The 18,898-nt window shown below is 41.6% G+C and overlaps 1 protein-coding gene across 4 annotated transcripts in view; it reads right to left on the bottom strand.

The window, feature by feature from the left end:
* ATP11C (ATPase phospholipid transporting 11C) overlaps positions 1–17,796 on the bottom strand; it is a 365,103-nt gene extending 347,307 nt beyond the window's left edge. For all 4 annotated transcript variants that reach the window (XM_029607769.1, XM_029607770.1, XM_029607772.1 and 1 more), the window contains exon 1: positions 17,350–17,796. Coding sequence is in view for 1 of the 4 variants with exons in the window: in XM_029607770.1 (XP_029463630.1) it covers positions 17,350–17,376 (27 nt within the window). In the remaining 3 variants the exon portion in view is untranslated. The remainder of the gene's footprint in view (positions 1–17,349) is intronic.
* Positions 17,797–18,898: the final 1,102 nt, after the last annotated feature.

Below are 18,898 nucleotides of genomic sequence, written 5' to 3'. Positions count from 1 at the left end.
TGAAGAACTTAGCCACTAGGATCCGATGAACGCTCTAATTACAGATGCCCAAAATTTGGATGCCCAATCCACACAGTCCAGATGGACGCTCAACCTGAATGCTTAGGCGTGAACAGTCACTGTTTCACGAAAGACTTGCGTAGAAGATGGTGTGCAAACACCACACAGTCTACCGCACAGCGTCTCAAGAGAAACCTGAGAGCGGGGTCTAGCCAAAAGGCTGCTCAACCCAGCAAAACTGCCACGAAGCCCCAATCCCCTCACAGACACAGGAACGAATGTTGGATCGGCATGCTGAGACTCAGAGACCAGACCAAAAGAGGAGGAGAGGAATCCCTAAAAAATTCTCGTACGTATGTATTTTTTTTTTTTTAACCATCTCCTTACCTGAGCTCAGCCTGTCCCAGCCGAGTACAGAGTTAATCTCCGGTTGCAGGGGGAGAGGGCTAATGCCTTTACCGCCGCACTCTACTTTCTGTATCTGCTAGCCTCTCAGCTGATTCTTTCCTGGCAGCTAAGTCCAGAATAGAAAACAGACTATTGGTCCAAGGCACTCGACTGAGAAAGGGATCATCAATATCACCTCAGGAGAACTCAACTGAGGGAGGAACCACAAGGTATTACCTCAGGAGAAGTGATGTGTAATTAATCTCATTTTTATTTATTTAAAAAAAAAAAAAAAAACCCAAGCAATTCCCAGTAGGGCGATGCACTTCCACCATCTGCTGGAGACAAATACTGGCAAACTGATGTCAATGCTAGGGTATATATACTGTGACATTAGCTTTAACTTAAACTGCCTTACTGGGTCAGACCAAGGATCCATCAAGCCCAGCATACTATTTCCAACAGTGGCCAATCCAGGCTACAAGTATCTAGCATGTACCCAAACATTAAGTAGATTCCATGTTACTGATGCCAGTAATAGCAGTGGCTACTCTAAGACAGCTTGATTAATAGCAGTTAATGGACTTCTCCATGAACTTATCCAAACCTGTTTTAAACCCAGCTATACAAATTCCAGAGCTTAATTGTGTGTTGCGTGAAAAAGAATTTTCTCCAATTAATTTTAAATGTAATATTTGCTAACCTCAGAGTGCCCCCTAATCCTTCTACTATCTGAGAGAGTAAATAACCAATTCACATTTACCTGTTCTAGACTTTCATAATTTTAAAAGACTATCATATACTGCTCAGCAGTCTCTTCTCGAAGCTGAAGAGTCCTAACCTCTTTAGCCTTTCCTCATAGGGGAGATGTTCCACCCCCTTTATCATTTTGGTCAGACTTCTCTGTAAACTAACTCCATCGCAACTATATTTATTTTTTTTGAGATGTGGCGACCAGAATTGTACATAGTATTCAAGGTGTGGTCTCACCATGGAGCGATACAGAGGCATGATGATATTTTCTGTTTTATTCACCATTCCCTTCCTAATAATTCCTAACACTGTTTGCTTTGACTGTTGCAGCACACTGAGCTGATGATTTCAATGTATTATCCACTATGGACGCCTAGATCTTTTTCCTGGGTGGTAGCTCTTAATATGGAGCGGTATAACTACAGCATGGGTTATTTTTCCCTATATGCATTACCTTACACTTGTTCACATTAAATTTCATCTGCCATTTGGATGCCCAATCTTCCAGTCTCACAAGGTACTCCTGCGATTTATCACAATCCGCATGTGATTTAACTACTCTGAATAATTTTGTATCATCCCAGTAGAGATCCCTGAGGCACTCCATTGATTACCCTTTTCCACTGAGAAAATTGACCATTTAGTCCTACTCTGTTTTCTTTCAACCAGTTTGTAATCCACGAAAGGACACTGCCTCCTATCCCATGACTTTTTAGTTTCCTTAGAAGCCTTTCATGAGGGGCTTTGTAAAATGCCTTCTGAAAATCCAAATACATTACAACTACTGGCTCACCTTTATCCACATGTTTATTAACCCCTTCAAAAAAATGAAGATTTGTGAGGCAAGACTTCCCTTGGGTAAATCCATGTTGACTGTGTTCCATTAAGCCATGTCTTTCTATATGCTCTGTAATTTTGATCTTTAGAAATCTTTAGAATAGTTTCCACTATTTTCCCAGCACTGAAGTCAGGCTCATTGTTCTATAGTTTCCTGGATCGCCCCTGGAGCCCTTTTTAAATATTGGGGTTACACTGGCCACCCTCCAGTCTTCATGTACAATGGATGATTTTAATGATAGGTAACAAATTTTAACTAACAGATCAGAAATTTCATTTTTTAGTTCCTTAAGAACTCTGGGGTGCATACCATCTGGTCCAGGTGATTTGCTACTCTTTGCTTCATCTCTATCTGCTGGTAGAGGTGCATAACCCTCTGGTCATGGATTAACCTGTCTGAATGATGAGAAAATGTGATTTGGAATCCCATGTTTCCATTGTGACTCAAAGGTTTACTTCAAACTTAGGAAAGCATGTAAACTGCACCCACTACCAAGGGAAACAGCCTTCAAAATGATTCAGGTGTCGATCTTTGTTGAATTACTGTAACTGCCTCTTAATAGGGTCATCTTTGGGTGGCCTAGAAAACAGTGCAGTATCTGAGTAAATTGCACACATTACTAGAGATGGGTAGAGAAAAAAAATTAAGTTGACGACTGATCTTTTGGGTCATGAGAGGTCAAGAGCGATTGAAACAGTATGTCCCTGGCCGCAGTTTGCTATAAATCCTTCAAGGCAGAAGGTGCGAAGAGTATGGTACAGAAAAGCTCTCTGTACCAGGTTTTACATTTTGGAATGCTGCATCATTAGATAGATCAAGACTATATGACTTTTAGAAAAAGGGTAAAGACATGGCTGTTCTCAGGTAGATAAAATGATAGGAATTTTGGTGATTCAGCTTGACATTTTCTTTTGGAACTTTTCTGGATTCTTCAGGTTTTGGATTGGTAACTGAGGATGGTGGCTCAGTAATCAATGAGATAAAATGGTTATGAGCTATGACGACTAATAATAATAGTGGGGGTGATAGAGTTGCAGGTGGGAGGTGGTAAGGTGAGTTTTAATTTTTAATATTTATTTTTATTATTTGCATGTTTATTCTGGTATTTGTATTTGTTATTTTGATGTTATAAATAATAAATAAAATAAACATTGGCTTTCTTCTTGCTACTCTACCATAGAGGTCAAATTTGTGGAGTACTTGGGATATTGTCATCACATGCACCATTTACACTAGTCTTGATCATGAAAGCCTGTAGCTCTTTTAAAGCTGTCATTGGCCTCTTGGTTCCCCCTCTGATAAGCTTCCTTATTCTGTTATCCAGTTTTGGAGGGACAGCTGATCTAGGTAGCTTTGTGATGGTGCTATACACCTTTCACTTCTTAATCATCTTAAATTGTGCTCCAAGGGATATTCAAGGACTTTGCAATTATTTTATACCCATCCCCAGTTCTGTGCCTTATCACAACTTGGTCCCAGAGATCTTCAGACAGCTACTTTGTGTTGAAGGTTGGGCCCTTGCTTTGAAATGCACTACTCAGCAAAAAGAGCCAATAGGAATTGCTGAATTGATCCTGTCATTACATGAATTGATACAATTTAACATATATGGGGCCAACTCACTGTGTGTGTGCTTTTGAAGGCAATTGGTTTCACCAGAGTTTTAAGAATTTAGGATCTGCTACAGAAGTATTAAGTGTGTGAACATTTATCCAGCCAAGCTTTTCCATATTTATATTTCTACTTCATTTTCTAAGCAATTCTGGAATATATTCTTCACATAGCAGTTGGGAGGTAGGATGTATTATATGTTATTGTTCAATGTTCTTTGTAAAAAAAAAACCCGGTCTGACCTCCCAGACCAGGGCAATCTTTTCGTTCCATGTAAACCGGACTGATTTGTATTGATTGTATACAGGAATTCCGGTATATAAAAATTAAAAATAAATAAATAAATGTATATAAAAAACACAAAATAAATAAATGTGTGGATACATGAAAGAAACACTAGGCAGGGACGATAAGACAGAGGTTTGCAATTAGCTCAATAGATATAAATGCAGAAGCAGCAAACCTGTTTCACAGGAAAAGGCTCCAGGAAGGTAAACTCGGAAGTAACATCAGAAATATTTCTTTACTGAAAGGATAGAGAAAGCAAGGAATGGCCTTTAATGGAAATTGTGGAAGCAAAGGTATGGGATAAGCCACAACATCTGCAAAGAAGCTAAAGAAAAGCCAGATATCAAGTGGTGTATAGACCGATTTTAAGAAGCCATGGAGCAAGGAGGCAGATGCTACGTAGAATGCTGCATTTCAACTGTCCCCTGCTTTTGATTTCCTCAGTGTATTGGCTTTAAATGTGTACCATGATTAAAAAGGAAAGAGAAGCTCAGTCTCCCATTTTCACAACCGGCAATGAGCAGCCCTTCGGGACCCCAGGACCAGTTTGTGTAGTGTGGCGTGCCATCGGTCAAGCTGGACGTCTCCAGTACTGGGCTGCTCAGAGCCTCTTCCGAGGCTTCCCAGGCCCTTGAAGCAATCGCTAAGCCCAGAGCAGAGGAAGGTTCCTGAGGGCCCTGTTTGGGAGGGGCTGGAGGCTCAGAGCTCCAGTAACCTCCTCTTGACGACGTCAAAGGAGATGTGAGTTTGCAGCCCCACAGCACAGGAATGCAGACTTTGCAAGATCTGTCATCAGCAGCAGGGTAGGCTGGATTAGCTGGAGTATGGATCCAGGCTCGGTGGGCTCTTCATTGCAGGAGGGACAGATATCGTTTGTTTTGGAACGACCACACATTTTCTCTATAGAAATTATTTGATTGGCTGTAGAGGGGCTAGGGAAAGGAATCTATTCAAATATCGCAAATTGGTAATAGAATTTTGATCAGAGGCTACCAGACTTTCAGAAGAAACCGAAAGATGTTGCTGAGAAAGTTGAGGGTCTGGAACAGGTGTCTCAGACACACTTAATGAATCTCTTATGGTTAAAGATAAGATCACTTTACAATGATGAATGGAAAAGTTTGAGAATTGTGTTAAAACAAAGTCTAAGACTTAATAATTTTCATAAAATAGAATGGTCATCTGCCAAAGAAATGTATAAAGAATATCTGCTGGAGGTACTTCGGACTCCATTAGAGTCCTTGCCCTCCATTTCTAAAGCTTTCTATTTGCCGTTTCCAAAAAGTGATACCCAAAGAGAAGTGAATGAGGGCTTTGTAACTATTTCACCAGAAAGTTTGGATTTTACTACTTTTCTGGAATCATCTGGAGATCGACAAATGCAAACCACAACTTTAGATGTGCAATAAGCTTTGGAACCCAATTGCAATTGGATTCCTAAACTTTTCTTATAACAAAGATTATTTGTTTTTGTTTTGTTTTGTTTTTTTTTTTGGGGGGGGGTTTTAATGTAAAATCAGGATCTTCTCAGATATGGCTGCAGCAATCCAGAGAAGGAAATAATTTCTGCTCTTAAGACCTACTGAGTTACAACTGGGAGCAATGTTTTTAAGTATCTGGCAAAGTGCCCGATTAGATACTGGAATGTGAACTATGTATTTTTTTACCCTAATCAGCTTACCTTCTTCTTAAATGCTGACTTGCTGGAGCTTGACAACTCTAGGTCTACTCCAACTGGTCCACCTGAAATTCAGGCTTAACCCTCAGACAGAAGTCATCGGCTTTGTCTGGGAGGTATCTCAGCTTTTCTTGTCTATTTTTGTGACCTTAGGTCTGCCTCACTGCCCCCCTCCCATTGGCTGTGGATGTTTGCACTATGTTCTTTATATTAATAATTTGCTTTGTATTTTATACTTCAGTACTTTTTTCTCATCAAGAATAATTCTTGTAGTAGTTATGGCAAAATTCAATAAAGTAAACTGGACAGGCTAGATAAGCCTTATGCACCTCACCAACTCTTATGTTTTACATTTCTATGACTTAATGATTCAACACTAGTGACAGATGACTGAAGCTGCAGATAGGTCACCATCTGATAGGAACATTGGCCATCTGCTTCTGAAGTGTCAGTCAGTGCTACGTGTGTCTAGTAGCACTACAAACAGTCATAGTCCTAATCACACATAAAAGAAAGGAATGCTTTGTTCATGTCTGTGTAACTAGCTTGTTTTGGTATTTTATTGATCTATGTCAAGCTGCTATTTTGGCTTGATATCCATGTAACTGCTTTTAAGCTGAAATTGAGAGAGTGGCTAAATCAAATGTAATTAAACATATACACATATAAAATGCATCCAATAAATTATTCTATTCTAAATAATTCCTCAGAACAATTTTATTGCATTTAAAATAAATACCACAGTCCTAGAAGAGATACGGTAAGTTCTGGGGTAAAGTTAATAATTTAGAAAAAAAAATTCACTCTTCATGACTAAAAAGCTTAATATTTTAAAATATTCAACTGAAATAAAAACTTTTATTAATTTTAATTTTTTTAAAAGGCTGTTTTCAGTGTCACGTAACGGAACAGTATCAAATAAGAGCAGGCTGATGTGACTCCTGCTTACCTTTTACAAATATAGTAGAAGAATACCTAACATTGCTGCAAGCAGTCTGAAAATGGCCAAATAGGTAGCTAAACGATCCATCCCAATGATATGGGGCTACCAGGGTGCTAAACCAAAATAAAGCAGGAATGCTGCCACAGAAAAGTATGCAGGTGAATCAGGGATTCTGATAGAAGCCAATCGATGCTGTGAAAGATTGATGGAAAAAAAAAATGAAATTCTAATCCATAGTAGCCTTGAAGCAAAATTGGAGAGTATTATAGATAAAGTTATGCAACTGTTGTCCAAGGTGACTGAGAAGATAGAGGCTGGATAACTTGCAAGACAGGGTGGAGATGTCCCTCACCAGAAGCCCATCAAAAAATTGAGAGGCTGGAAAAATGTAATAAATCTCTCCCGGAACAACAAGAATATTTAGAAACCAGAGCTAGCAAGCAACAACATTTGCATTATCTGTGGCTCTGGGGTTGTGGAGAGAGCCAACCCTGTATCTTCTCCCCCCAACCCCTAACATGGATGTCGCAAATAGATATTCAGACCTGCAAGGGACGGCTCACAGTGGATCCAAAACTGGCAAGAATGACAAACACCCAGGGCCAAGATCATGAGGCTTCACGATTTCACTGACAAAAGCAGAAGTGGTAGAGGGCACCAGAAAAAGCAGGAAGCAATTATTTCAAGGAAAACGTACATTTATTCTCCAGGACTTTTCTACTGACTTGCACAGAAAGGGGCAAAGCTTTATGGAAGTTAATTAAAAAAAAAACAAAACACACAGCTAAGGCAATGTGGGTTTCAGTATGCCCTGCTGTATCCAAGCCCATCTGAAAGTGCTACATACTGGTACAACAGTTTTTGAACTCCCAAGAGACGTGGAGTCTCTTCTGCAAGGTCTTGGGCCAGTAGGCAGGGAGCGAGCTGAGATTCTGGCAGCATGCATGACTGTCCCAGAAGAGAATCAGGAAGCTGATGTTAAACATGGACTGTGAAGGACCGCCACAACTTCTGAGCAAAGTCAGCATTTCAATGCATGTTATATTTTTTTTTTTTGGGGGGGGGGGGGGGGGGCAGAAGAGATTTTTGCTGAGATAGGAGGGCCAGTGGACTGAGAACTGGCTTAACGTTCTGCACTGTGTTCACAGTCTGATTCAACATGATGGATCGACTTTTATGGCAAAGGGGGAACATCAGAGGAACTTATTTCCCTCCTTTCACGATAAATGTGATCCTTAGATTCAGGAAGAATCGAGATGTCAACACAGCAGCAGAGAACGCACAAACCAGGGACATGTAATACAACTTTGCAGAAATTAATGAGAGTCTCTTATCCATCTGCTCCAATTTCTATTCAGGAGAAAGCAGCGATATATTCTCATGAATATCAAATAGCTGGATAAGGCTAAGCTCCCCAATACCAAGAGGTACAGAATAAGAAACCTGCTGAGCCAGTATCACTGCTAGAGATACAGAGAGCTGAAGAGGGCCTCCCAAAGAATAAGAGTTCTGGTCAGATAGCACTTACACTGGGGCTAAGGCTCTTGGAGTACCTTCAGGAATAGCCATGCAATGATGGTTGTTATTACATAAAAAGGATTGGGATCCTGACTCTTACCGTCCTATTACTGCACGCAGATGCTTAAATCCTTGCCAAGGTTTTACATATGTGGCTCGAGTGGCTGATCAAATAGCGGTCATAAAAGGCAGGTCCCTCTGTAACCAATATGCACAGGGCTTTTAATAACCTATCACTACAAAAGAAAAATAAACCCTCAGGAATCAGAGCTGCGCTTGATGGCATTTGAAAGGCTAAAATGCTGGTGGGGGGGGGGGGGGGAGGGAAGGGGTTAGAGTTTTAAATAAATACGGATTCAGTAAGAAGTTTATAGATAGGTTAAGCGCTCTATATGCACACCCAAGGGCTGAGGTTTTGATGAATGATACTATAAGAGTTTTTCCCCTTACTTAAGAGGCATTAGACAAGGATGCCCACTATCTCCTCTTTGACCTCACAATAAAAGGTTATGTTCCAAATAGTTTGCTTCAACCCGATATCAGTAGGATGAGAATGGGGGACGAGACCCTAAAAGAGAAAGATTTTGGCAAGAGCTGAGGGGGCTGGCAGGGTTACGAGGAGGCCTTCTTGACTGAAGCAAATATTAATAAAGAGCATGATGGATGCAAGATCATATCTTCTAGGTAGAAAGCTATTTTAGCAACATTTGACAGAAGGGACTGCCTCCTCGCATGTCGATTTAAGGTGGGTGCGAGGGACTGGAGGGCAGCACAGAGAATGTATTTGCAGTTGACAGGTGACTTGATGTTTAAATTATTGCACGAAACATACAGGTAAACTTCTCGCCCTCATTCTTTAGGCCGGGGCAGAGAGGGTCCTACATACATGTATGGTGGTTCAAGGCTTTCTGGGGAGTGTGGAACTGGAGGCCGGGGACTGCCAGCTCTGTGTTTGCCGAGGATATGGACTGCCTCAAATCTAAATGCAGCAAGATTCACCATAGCCAATATGTGGAAATCTGCACCTCTGATGCCGCTTTAGTGGAAGTTACACGAGATCACCTTAATCAAAAAACAGTTTGTTGGTGAACAATCTAAGGGCATATGAAAAGATATGGGATGTTATGGGACATACAGTACAGCAGTAACCGAATTGGGCTGTTACCTGAAGATTGTCCATTGTACGTTACCTTGATGTGCTCTGCCCAATTTATGACTCAACTATCGCCATTTGAAATTTAGTGTGTTGGAATTTCCTGCACAGACTTTAAACTGCAAGTTATATGCTGTGGTCTGGTTTTTTTTTTTTTTATTATTATTATTATTACATTGATATGTACCTTCTGATTTGTCTATGAGTTTTATTATTTTATCTCCTGCAATGTATTTTAGTGCATGTATACTGTCAGGTACTTTGGCTTTTATTAACACTAAAAATTATTTATTGTTTTAGCATCTAAAATGTAATTTTATGGGTTTTTTTAATGGATTTTAGATGCCACTATATTTGCTATACTGTATGTTTTGTATTTCTTTTATGTTATTGAATGTGAACCGTTGTGAAGGCCATGCCGATGTGACAGTATATAAAAATAAACCATAAGCTTTAAATTTTTTCAAAACAGCATTGCCTTTTATCCAGTTTAAGTGAGTCTTTTCCTGAGAAACATTCTGAATGAATCTGACCTCAGTCTCGTCACATGTATCCTTGGAGGGGGAGAAGGGTGATGATGCAGGTTGTACTCTGGAGAATAACCATTCTATTGAATCCCTTATTATTGCTTAGAAGCTCTGCTTTACCCGTTCTGCTCATCATGATGATGATGATCTAGCAGTACTTCTCATTCACAGGATTAGGAGCACAAGGTGATATTATGTCAAACATTTCAGATTACCTCCACATTCAGGATCTGTTTCCTTCAACAGTTCACGCAAGCTGTTATGACGTCAATTGTTTCATCAACTGAAGACATCATGTGACAAGCACGTACATATGCTATTTAGTTAGATATTTGCCTAGCAGTTTGAATGGCGCTGGTCATATTAAACAATGCTAAAGCAACAGAGTACACTTCTTATGCTGGGTTAATTTCCCCTGCCAGATAAGCACATCAGTCTTAAGAGCATTATTGGCCATAACTTTTAACCATCTCCAAAAAATAAAACAAAAGTATGCCTCAAACAGCTCCTCACTGTCTTCTGGAGAAAAAACTGCAATATTCGTGTCTAAAATCTATCTGTGCCAATCATGCAGTCTAACTATGAAGCTTCCTTCCTGCTACCACCTGCACTGTCCTCATCACTGAATTATTTTACACTATTTTATAATACAGCCACTTAAGTGATTTGCCAAAAGGAGATTTTTTTATTTTTTTTTATAAGTTTCCACTCTGCTTGATTTAGCCAATGAAATATTTTAAAAAAGTAACACATTTGTCCTGTACTAGCCAAAGGATGGAATATTCTCCTGGGCTCTCAAAAATCATTTGTCCCACCGAATCATATATAAAAGTTCCATTACAATTCTTCACACTCCAGTGGTGTGCTCAATGCTACATTATGCCAAGTGACCTTGAAAGGTTGAAAATATATTACTGAAACCACAAATTGACAGTAATTGTTTTTTCAACAGGATATTAATATCATCAGTATAAGTTGGAAGTACAAGCAACCTAGTGTCCTGCTCACAAAACAGCAAATGTCATTGCCAACTTGGGAAAACTTTATCCAACTTCTTAGGCTTGGAATCCCAAGAGTAGATAGAAAATATCTTAAAAGGACCTTCAAATCCTTCATGATAAATTAGCTTACAAAGAAAGTTTCCTCCAACGGAAAAAAAAAAAACAGCAAACAAAAATGTTTCAGGAATGGAGGACTTGAATTACTGCATTTAGTGAGTTAGTCATGCAAAACCAATGGTGGGAATGGAAGTCCAATTATGTAAAGTCTATATGATCCAAAAACACTCACTCTAAATAAAGGAAGGAGTGGTTCAGCTGACTAACATGTCTAGGAGATATCTTACAACCAATGTATGTTTTAATGAAGCAATTTAAGCAAAGGAGTGAAGACTGGTATAGTTCTAAGGCAGAAAATGGAAAGTTCAAATAGATAAATACAAAATGAATACTAAAGAACTGTTGTCATGTTAGTCCAACTGGATGTACAGAATTAAGGGTCAAACAAGCGATACCTTTTTATTAGACTAACTTATACATCTGTGACTAGTTCTCGAAAGTCCAGACCTTGAGCACTTCCCAGCAGAGTGGCCATAAGCCAGTTTATCCTTGTTTGTTGACATAAAACATGGCCACCTGGTTGTCTGTCTGATGCTCTTACCCTAATGAACATGCAAGAACACAACTGAATTTCTTATTGCTCACAACTCAAGCATGTTGATTTGATATTGCCTTTCCTTGGGAGACCAAGTGCCCTAGGTTCAACAAAAGCTGAGATGAGCTCCCTACCACTTTGTCAAGGTGCCCACTCTTAATGTCAGTCTCCATGGAAGCTGATGAAGAGGTGCACCCTCTTGAAAGACATGAGGCTGAGCCACCACTAAAGCTTTTAAACCATCTCCTAGGAAATTTGGACTGCCCTGAAGAAGGGCTGTGTTAGTTGATCCCACTGGGAACGCAGACCCCTACTGAAGGCATCAAACATGCATGTGAGTTAGAGGAGCTACATGAACAGCCTCTGCTATGTATCCAAGCATGACTAGAAGAGAACTTGCTGTCGATCACTGAGAGGAGAACAATTTGTGGATCAAAAAGCATGATGGTTGCTTAAGCAAAGGGTAGAAATGTTCTCTTGTAAGGAATCTATCCATGCTCCTATAAAATTTCAGCATCTGAAACTTCTCAAAGTTGGTAAGAAAACTTAAGCTCTATAGCAAGAATATTGTCTAGTGCTGAGAACTGGAGTATTGCTTCCCGAGAGCACACAGTGATTAACCAGTTAAGGAAAGCTTTGGATCTCCTGATGTCACAGATATGTTGCTATCTTTGCCAAGCATTTGGTGAAAACTCGCGGAAAAACAGAGGCCAAACGGGAGAACCCTGTATTGGTAATGGGAAGAATCCACTTTAAAGCAAAAGGTAGCACAAATATGAATGATGGATGAGTATGTCCTTAAGATGCCCCATGCACATCCATTCCCCCTTCTGAATACAGGGAAGATTTGTGCTGAGGGAGTTTCATTTTGAATTTCTCTCAAAAGCAAGTGCTTGTTCAAATGCAGAATCAGCTGCAAACCTCTCAATTTCTTGGGGATGAGGAAGTGCCAGGAGTAAAACTCTTGCACATGTGACACAGGTAGGCATTCTGAACCTCTAGACATAGTTGCAGAAGAGGGAACAGATCCGGATGAAGTGCCAAATGATGTGGGAGAAGCAGTAGTCGAGAGAAATGCAAGCGGTATCCAAAGTGCACTATTTCAAGGGTCCTGGGTGATAAGTGCCATTTGTCCACAAAAAGAGCTGGATTCTGCCCCAACCATACCAGAGGGGTGTGGATTGAGGGACAGGATCAAGAACTGGGCCCTGGTTTAACATGAGCCAGTTGAGCTGGCTTCATTCTCTTTGCCCGAGCCTGACAGAGAGAGGCTGCCAACGTTGTACTAGAAGAGGCTGTGGATGGTAATGTTGGTTCATCCGGAAAGGGTGCCTGTGAAAATAAGGTTTATTGTAGTGATGCAAATGGCTGCTCAAAAGGGATTGTATTGCCACATTTAGATCCTTTATCTGAGCCATGGTCTCCCTAAGTTTTTCTCCAAATGGGCTATCCCCAAGGCAGGGGAGATCCACTAGTTTCTCCTCCCCTAAGCTCACCTGATACACTCCAATGGATAATGCAGAGGTTCTAGAAACTGAGTCGAACGCTTCAAATACCAACCATAGTAGGTGGCGAATACCTTATTCCGCATTCAGAAACGGCAGATAGCTGACAGACATTTCCTCCGGCTGAAAGAACAGCTTCAACTTTTGCAGACAAGTCATGGTTATATCGCTGCAAACCCAATGGCCATTACCGCCCAACTGGCCATGACAAACAAGTGGAGAACTGATGCTTTACAGTTAAAGCAAGCATGCACGCATGCCACGGTGTTGCCAAATACTGCAAATTTAATTCATTTAGACGTGCACCCTACTAAGCAATCACAGAGAACATGTCTGGTAGCCAATCTCTATTCCCTGATCTGCAGAAGCACTAAATACAGACTTGCAGAGTGAGCTTTAATTATACCCTTAGTCTCAGGAACCACAAAATGCAGCCTTCCTTGGTATAAAGCTAGAGCGTAAAATTATGAATTTTCCCTTGGAAAAAAACGTACATCTGACCATTTTCACAGGACCCTAGGCTCAGCAAATTTTATTCTACTTAACTCTATAATCAAGATTGGAAGCAGAGAACCAAATTAAATTTACTGTTTCAAAGGTAGTGTGCCAGGCCAGCCTTTTTTTTTTTTTATTTGCACAATGTATTTTGGTTTACTGGGGCTTAGTTCTCTTTGGAGCTCAATCTGGAATCAGAAATGTGAACAAATAAACCATTCAGTGGTGAAAGATGTTTCAAAGCCAAATGGCAGAGAATATAGCACAGGAATTACCAAAACACGGTCAGCCCAATGGCCCGCCTATAGCCCAGAGAGAACAGTTTTTAACACTGGCCGGTAGTGGGTGCTCAGGGAACTGGGGATTCCGCAGATGGTGGGATGACAACAGCCTAAAGCTGCAGGTTCATGTGACACTGCTCCCCCAAAGGCAAAAGCTTAAATATAATGAATACATTTCCCAAAGACTCGTCATCTCTATTTGTCTCGCCTAGAGCGTAAGCTCTACTGAAGAGGGATTGTCTCTTATGCGTGTCTGTACAGCATTAGATATATCTAATATCAGTTTAGAAATAGCAGTAATATGCAAATAAAATATGCATGAGAATTTCCTGGATGAGAACATTTTCCTCCACATCTCTAAAAGGACTATTTACTTGTTTGGGAGTATCCAAAATATGATTATTTCCTCTAGATCTCCTGAAAACCTGCCCTGTCTCAAAGCCTGCATCGGAGAGCTACTGCTTTAGGTAGGGCCAGTTGTAAGGTGAACAGGATGCTAGTCCATGGTGCTCAACGCTGTCATTCTGTGAGCCTCACTTGCTTATAATTTGGGGGTTTAAGCATGGACTCTTTATTCTGTGCTAGGTTAAACATTATATTGAGCAAAAGGGGCTTCTTACTTGCACTGTAAGTAGCCCCTTCCTCCTTCATTCCAAAACTACTTGCTGCTTTTATTTTGATCACTTACTCTATAAAAAATTTTCAGAGTTTTCCATTTTCTCTTTGTTATGGGGAGAGCAAATTATGTTTCCGCACATCTGTTATAAAATTGATTCTTAATTAACTAATCTGATGTTATTTTGAAATGGTCCACTTTGAGTATCAATGGAAATTATTGATTAGAAGTCAGCAAGGAGACATCATCTAACCAAACTGCTGACACATCCCAACCTGTATTTCTGGCACAGAATGAGTGCATGCAATTAAACAGTGCAGTGGGTCTAAATTTACCGAAAGCTACAGGAATACCTTTTTGTTTCAGACAACAAAAAGCACAATTCTAAAGCTCCTACAAATATAAACTTTGTAGGTGCTCAATAAGAAGATAGGGTGCCACCACATTAGGGTGGTGGCACCCTTGTAAGTGCAGTGAATTCCAGTTTTTCTTTACAATTACTTAGTTTTAACTGCTAACATATATAGACACGAGGTTATACAGCCAGCAGGAAAAAAAAAGCACCATGGGTGCCTAGAACGTTCAGAAGCAGCTGAGCACAAGTGATAAATATCTTTCCGCAGGTTAAATACTTCTTGTATAGCAAGAATGCTTGTTCTGTGCTAATCAGAAAGTTGCTATATGCAAAGTTTTAGAGTTCCATATGTCTCTCCTCTGCAACTTTTATTACCCCCCATGAAACATGGGATCTGAAGCGCCAAGGTAGGTGGAGGGAAGGGAGTTCCTCCAAAATGCCTGGCCTATATTTTCAGATAAATATGGGAAACATGTAGAATACTCAAACTCATGTATGACCTGCTGGTTTACTGGTGACAGCAGTTACTTGTGAGCATCGCACATAACTATATGCTCAACAGTGTACTCCTCAAGCTGACGGGATTGCGGAGTACACTGCTCATCCAAAGGCTTTCTGCAGTGCCATACTACAGGAAGCGCCTTGCCAAAAGCTAGTAGAATTATTTCTGTTCCAAGATTAGTGGTTCATTTACAATTGTGGCAGAAGATTAATACAAGCTGCTGAGAAACCAATGTGCTGACAGTTCAATCTACTCATCAGCAACTCAGCAGCTACACATCTTGTAAAACCTGTTTCCTGGTTTTCCACACATTGCAGATTCTATAAAATAAATACAAAACTGGCCTTCATTATCAATACGTTGTCACAATTGTTACTTTCTACAAAGCAATCAAGAATTTTAATCACAACGAGCTTCAGATACAGAACCTCACTTTTTTGGGTGAATGCCTTTTCTATGCACCTCGTGGAACACACCAAGTCATCTCAGGACAACTCTTTCTGTAGCTGGGGAGAAAATGTTTGTTCTCTAAAATCTCTGTGCGCACTAGATTAAAAATGCATCTCCCCCCCCCCCCCCTTATATTTTAAACAAATTCTATTTTTACTATGTAGTAGGAAACAAAATATTTCAATGATGGACAAACACAGAGCTGTCCACAGACTGGAATGTAAAGAAAAGAAAAAGAAAGAAATACAAGTGTAGTCACTAAAATGAGTGCATTATATATCCAAAGCTTAACAAATGATTTTTGTTACTCTTTTCTGAACAATTACATTACTGGTTTTTGAAAAATGAGCAGTAATTTTAAATTTCATAAGATGATATATGCCAATTAGTGTCCTGTTGGTTAAAAATAAAAATGTTGACCAGTTCTAACAAGAAATCAGCCTCTAGAAAGTTTACAAAGAAGAAATTGCAGGTATCTTTTTAAGCATATCATATGCTGGAGGTGAGAGGAACCATTAGATCTGTAGGTTGTAGTGTGTAGCATCTACCCTTCATCCTAACAATACATTGTGTGGACTTCCTAGGAGCAGAGAATGTAACTGAGTTCAAATCTGGGGGGGGGGGGGAGAGAGAGAATTCATAAGTCTTCTGGAGTTCCTCAGCACCTTTAACTGTTTAATAAATGACTTTACTAGTTAGCTAATCCATCGCTGATTGTAATAATGATTAACAAAATACCATGCTATCCATTCTGGTATAATATATGTGATTATAAATCTAATAATTACAGAGTTATAAGAAATAATTACATTTTATCCATTCAGAACAAAGTAGTCGATTCAAGATTGGTCAAAAAAATAAGTTTGAGTAGGATCAACAATTAGAAGATCAGACCATGTTACAGAAGTCATGGTTTAAACTGAGAAAATTCTATTGCTGCTTAAAAGACAGCATAGCCAAGGCCGATTCATACACACAAGAGCAATACAGACCTTATAGAAGACTTTGTATCCTACTGTTTTTAATGCATATAGAAAAAAAAGTAAATCAAATACAAATAGCAAAAGAAAAAAAAAGTATAATTTAAAGGTTCTTCCTTTGCGCCATTAAATTCCAACAGCCATCTCTAGCTTCTATTCACAGGGAAACTCGTGCCCGAGGCATGATCAATAGTTATGCCTAGAAGCTATTAAAGTAGACGCCTCAGAACTGCATCTCTAAATTCCTGTCGGGCTGTATAAAAATCTTACTTTGGGGAGATATGGGGGGGGGGGCACAGCAGTAAAGCTGCAATTCTCTCCCAAAAGCACCAGTGCTGCCCAGCTATATTCACCGCTCGCTGGTAATGTGGCAGAGACCTGGCAGCTTGAGTGTGTGACCCTATGAAATGGTTATACGGATGCCAGGTGAAGGGAATGCAGTCTTGCTGCCTCCCGTTTTCTCTGAGCAGGCTCCCCCCCCCTATCTTCTCATCCCACAGAAATGCCCCAGCATAAGCCCCCTCCCCCCCCCAGCGGCAGCGAGACTGACAGCTCAGCTCTGCTTTTCTCCAGGTAACCAGGTGTTTTCCAACAGCTGGAACAAAAGCAGCAGCAGCAGCTCAGCTAAAGCCACGGCAGGAGAAATCGCACATCGGTCCCTCACGGGCACCGAGGAAATAAAAGCAATTTGCAGGAGGAACTGCGGACACATGTCAAGCCGGCTCTATGCCAGCCCTGTAAAAAGGAAGGGGCGCAGCGGCATGCAACAGACCCCGGCCATCGCCGGCTCAGGGCAGCGGCCCGCTCTCTACTTACCAAGTGGTTGAAGCCCCAGCGGAACATCGCGGTGCCGCCCGCCCCCCCCCTAATCGTCCGGGAGCCGGGAGAACAGCCGGGCGGGCCGGGGAGAGCTCCGGCGGAGGGATGCTCCTCACAGCGCGGCCGCCTCCCCCAGCCGCATCGCCCCTGGCACGGCGACTCAAGGGGGAGCTCTGCGCTCAGGCGCTGCGGCGGGACGGCGGCGGCGGCGACCACCTCGAAAAGCGGCGCACAGCGATCCGCCGCGGGGGGGGGGGGGAGGAAGCGATCTGCCGGGCGGGAATCCGGAGCGCACAGCGGCAGCAGCACCGCCGCCTTCCTTCTGTCACAGGAGGGGAGAGGCTACCGACCCGCCTCCTCCGCCGCCGGCACTAACCGCAAACTCCAGAGCCCCACTCGCACACACACTCCCGCGCACTTCCACTTTCCTGCGGCTGCCGGCGCCGCCCACCCAGCGCGCGCGCTGCCGAGGGGGTGGAGCTCCGGCGGCTCCGCCCCCATGGCGTGAAAAAGCTAACGCCGCCGCCGCCCTCGCCGCACTCTGGGACAGGTAGTTTCCAGCCCGGACGTGCAGTGGGGGGGGGGCGGCGTGAACTGAAGTTTCAACGTGCTGTGCTCCAAATGCCCTCCCTCTTTCTCTCGCTCTAAATAAATCGATACACACACACACAAAAAAAGTCTTGGTATTAGGTCAGATTAGGGTCCAAAAATTCATAGGCTAGTTTGCAGGTGGGATGGAGAATGAGTAAGCGACATATTGGGGGGGGGGGGGGGGGGGGAGTTCAGAGGAGGCTCGTGAGCACTAGCTCCTGCAGTTTTTTTTTTTTGTTTTTTTTTGGGGGGGTACTCTCATCCCCCTCCCCCCGCATACACACAGGTTCCCCTCCCTATCCAGAACTATGCTTATGTAACAGCACATGGGTGCCAACATGCGGAATCTCTGACCTGAGAAGATGAGAGAAGCCAAGCCCTACTCTTTGCTGCAGTTTATGTTGTATGGAAGTGGAAAGTCTTCATTCCAGTCCCGGAATATGTTTTGTCCACAACCCTGTGACAATGAGCCTAAGGTTTCTGAAATGTGATCAGGGTCCAGTTACAGAAGGATTTCCGCAGAATCTCTTTTACTTTTACATCTGCTGCGTTCTTTTTTAATAGCTTATGATAAAAGATGATGCGTGCATTTTAGATTTTTAAATGGCTTAGAAAGGTTTTTTTATGTTTAGACTTCTAGCTCACCTCCGACAATCCATAAATCTGTGAAATAACCTCATATCGATGTTGATCTGGAATGCAAAACGTTTCCTCAAAGACATCCTTTCTATTGACTCTGAAACAGCAGGTCCAGGGTGGTAGGATTCTTTACACACAGTTCTGAACGATGTGGCTCCTCTAAAGTTAGTTACCTCTCAAAGAAGTTATCAAACTCCATGGCAGGTAGCCATCATCAATAGTGCTAACCGTGAGGTCAGATGGGCAGTGTCTCTGCAATAAGACTAAGTCAGTGACTATGATTCCTATAGGGCTAAACTGGAAACGTAAAAGTTGA

Source organism: Rhinatrema bivittatum, chromosome 6 (genome assembly GCF_901001135.1).
Source record: "Rhinatrema bivittatum chromosome 6, aRhiBiv1.1, whole genome shotgun sequence".
Lineage (NCBI taxonomy): Eukaryota > Metazoa > Chordata > Amphibia > Gymnophiona > Rhinatrematidae > Rhinatrema > Rhinatrema bivittatum.
Note: the sequence above shows the minus strand (reverse complement) of the source record. Positions and strands in the feature narration are given on the sequence as shown.